The following is a 2,565-nucleotide window of genomic DNA, read 5'->3' as shown; positions in this document are numbered from 1 at the left end:
TATATATATGGGCTTCTTTCAGTTTTTATCAACCAAATCCACTTATAAGGTTTTGGTCAGCCCAAAGCTAAAGTGAAAAACATTTGTCCAAGGTGCCATGTAGCGGGACTGAACCCAAAATCATGTGGTTGGGAAGCAAGCGTCTTACTACACAGCCACACCTGTGCCTGTGGCTGTAGAGAATGTCATCAAATGTTTCAGTCCAGAATCACCTGAGAGGTAATTGTTAGAAGATGAAGAAACCAAACGAAAGTGTCAACTTCTTGGATCAAAAATGTCTACAATGATGATGCTGAAGACGATTAGATACTTACGGCAAAGTTCTTGTGTCCTCCACTGAACGATTACACCTTCGTTAGAACATTCTAGTGCATAGGCTGAGAATATCCTGCAGATTCCTGCCTGCAAAGCTTCATCAGCATTTATATCAGCATTACAGACGTAGTTGACACAAAGGTCAAACCAGTGATTTACGTTCACCTGAAACATAAAAAAAAGAAAAAAAAATAATCTAAAAAGTAAATATATAAATAGAATAAGTACCATACTTAAAATGAAGGTGGTGCTCCAGCATGGCCACGGCCTAATGACTGAAACAAGTAAAAGATAAAACATAAAACATTAATAAAAGTATTGTTATATTTTGGGATGGTCGTCCTTTTTTTTATTTTTGCCAAATAAACACACACACACTGTATATTGATTCTTCATTTCAGCCTCATTATTTTTCTTATTTTAGTGTTGTTTGTCTTAAATTTTTCATCACACACTCTGTGACCTCTTCAGCAACTCTCCAATCCATGTGTCTGCTTCAGTCCCATTTAGTCCTTTATTCTGGGATGGTCTTCTTTTTTCTTTCTTTTTTACCAAATAAACGCTTGCACTATATATTCATCCTTTTGGGGTTGATAAAATAAGTAGCACTTGATCACTGGGGTCAATGCAATTGACTAGCCCCTTACTCCGAAATTGCTGGCCTTGTGCCAAAATTTGAAGCCATTATTATTATTATTATTATTATTATTATTATCATTCAGTGTTAGGTGCCCAATGGATAGTAAGAAATTAGTAAAATCCACAAAAGAAGTATGAGAGGGTGGGACTGAAAAGTTCCTGGCTTTGGGTAAAAGCCCAAAGGAGGATCAGTTAATTACGATTTTATACAAAATATTCCCCTCTCAGGTTCACACACTCATTGCAGCGGTCCTTCAGTTTTTTCTAAGCCCTGTAAAAGAATTTGGAAGTTTTAGCCTTCTGCAGAGCCTTTCATGATAGCCTTAAAGCCAGGAACTTTTCAGTAACCCCTCGTAACTGTGATGGTAAAATCCATAGAGAAGAAATAACTGGGATGAACATGTAAAATGGCAGATGTGATGTTGTTGGCGCTTCGTCGGTTACGACGATGAGAGTTCCAGTTGACCCGATCAACAGAACAGCCTGCTCGTGAAATTAACGTGCAAGTGGTTGAGCAATCCACAGACACGTGTACCCTTAACGTAGTTCTCGGGGATATTCAGCGTGACACAGAGTGTGACAAAGTTGGCCCTTTGAAATACAGGTACAACAGAAACAGGAGAGAAAGTTGTGGTGAAAGAGTACAGCAGGGTTCACCACCATCCCCTGCCGGAGCCTCGTGGAGCATTAGGTGTTTTCGCTCAATAAACACTCACAACGCCCGGTCTGGGAATCGAAACCGCGAACCTACGACCGCGAGTCCGCTGCCCTAACCACCGGGCCATTGCACTTCCACGGCAGATGTGACGCACAGGATGTAAAAAGAAAATGGTGGTTGGGGATAGAATTTGTTTTATAGAGAATGCCTCTTTGACAGTTGTTTTAAAATGGCAATGTTCTGGTAGCAGGAATATAAGACTTGCTACTTTTAATTTTTGTTCTTTGATGATTTCACTAAGTGGTCCTGTGTTTTCTCTCTTCAAAATGTTGGTGACTGGGTGCGACCAATTTCTGACAGATGATCACCAGTTGTGATTTGAAAACTAATGAATTTTCTCCAGTTGTGATCAACTGCTAGTAATTGTAACTATCAATTTAGAACTTGTTGTAAATAAGCTTCACTAACCTTCATATGGCAACGAACAAACTTATGAGACTTAATACTGCTACACATCCGAATTGCAGTTTGTTCCTGGAATTTGTTGAGGCACTGTCTTGGGAAACGTTCTGTGGGGATACACTAAGAAAGACAAATAATGCGCATTAAAAATAAACACATATATCAATATTCATTTATTGTAAACGGTTGTAAGTCATATGTAAGATAAACAAAATTATAGTCAAACTTTATATACGGCAACCATGTAACAGGCTAACACTTATACGAACGTGTGTGTTTGTATATATACATGTGTGTGTTTGTGTATGACATGCGTGTGTTCGTGTGTGTACACATGTATATATATAAATATAAATAAATATATTCTAGTGCAATAAATGAGGGATTTTTTCCCTTATGAGTTTTTTCACGCTAACTACTTGATAAAATTCTTATAAAAGATTTTATCCTATTATTGAAATAATTATATATATATATATATATATATATAT

At 37.5% G+C, this 2,565-nt stretch overlaps 1 protein-coding gene across 1 annotated transcript in view; it reads right to left on the bottom strand.

Moving 5' to 3' along the window:
- The window catches only part of LOC106874879 (SCO-spondin), a 68,590-nt gene that overhangs the window by 39,872 nt on the left and 26,153 nt on the right, over positions 1 to 2,565 (bottom strand). The window contains exons 10-11 of the mRNA XM_052977248.1: positions 2,081 to 2,194; positions 315 to 480 (exon numbers count right to left, since the gene is read on the bottom strand). Of these exons, the coding sequence (XP_052833208.1) occupies positions 315 to 480; positions 2,081 to 2,194 (280 nt within the window). The remainder of the gene's footprint in view (positions 1 to 314; positions 481 to 2,080; positions 2,195 to 2,565) is intronic.

Source organism: Octopus bimaculoides, chromosome 27, assembly GCF_001194135.2.
Source record: "Octopus bimaculoides isolate UCB-OBI-ISO-001 chromosome 27, ASM119413v2, whole genome shotgun sequence".
Classification (NCBI taxonomy): Eukaryota; Metazoa; Mollusca; class Cephalopoda; order Octopoda; family Octopodidae; genus Octopus; species Octopus bimaculoides.
Note: the sequence above shows the minus strand (reverse complement) of the source record. Positions and strands in the feature narration are given on the sequence as shown.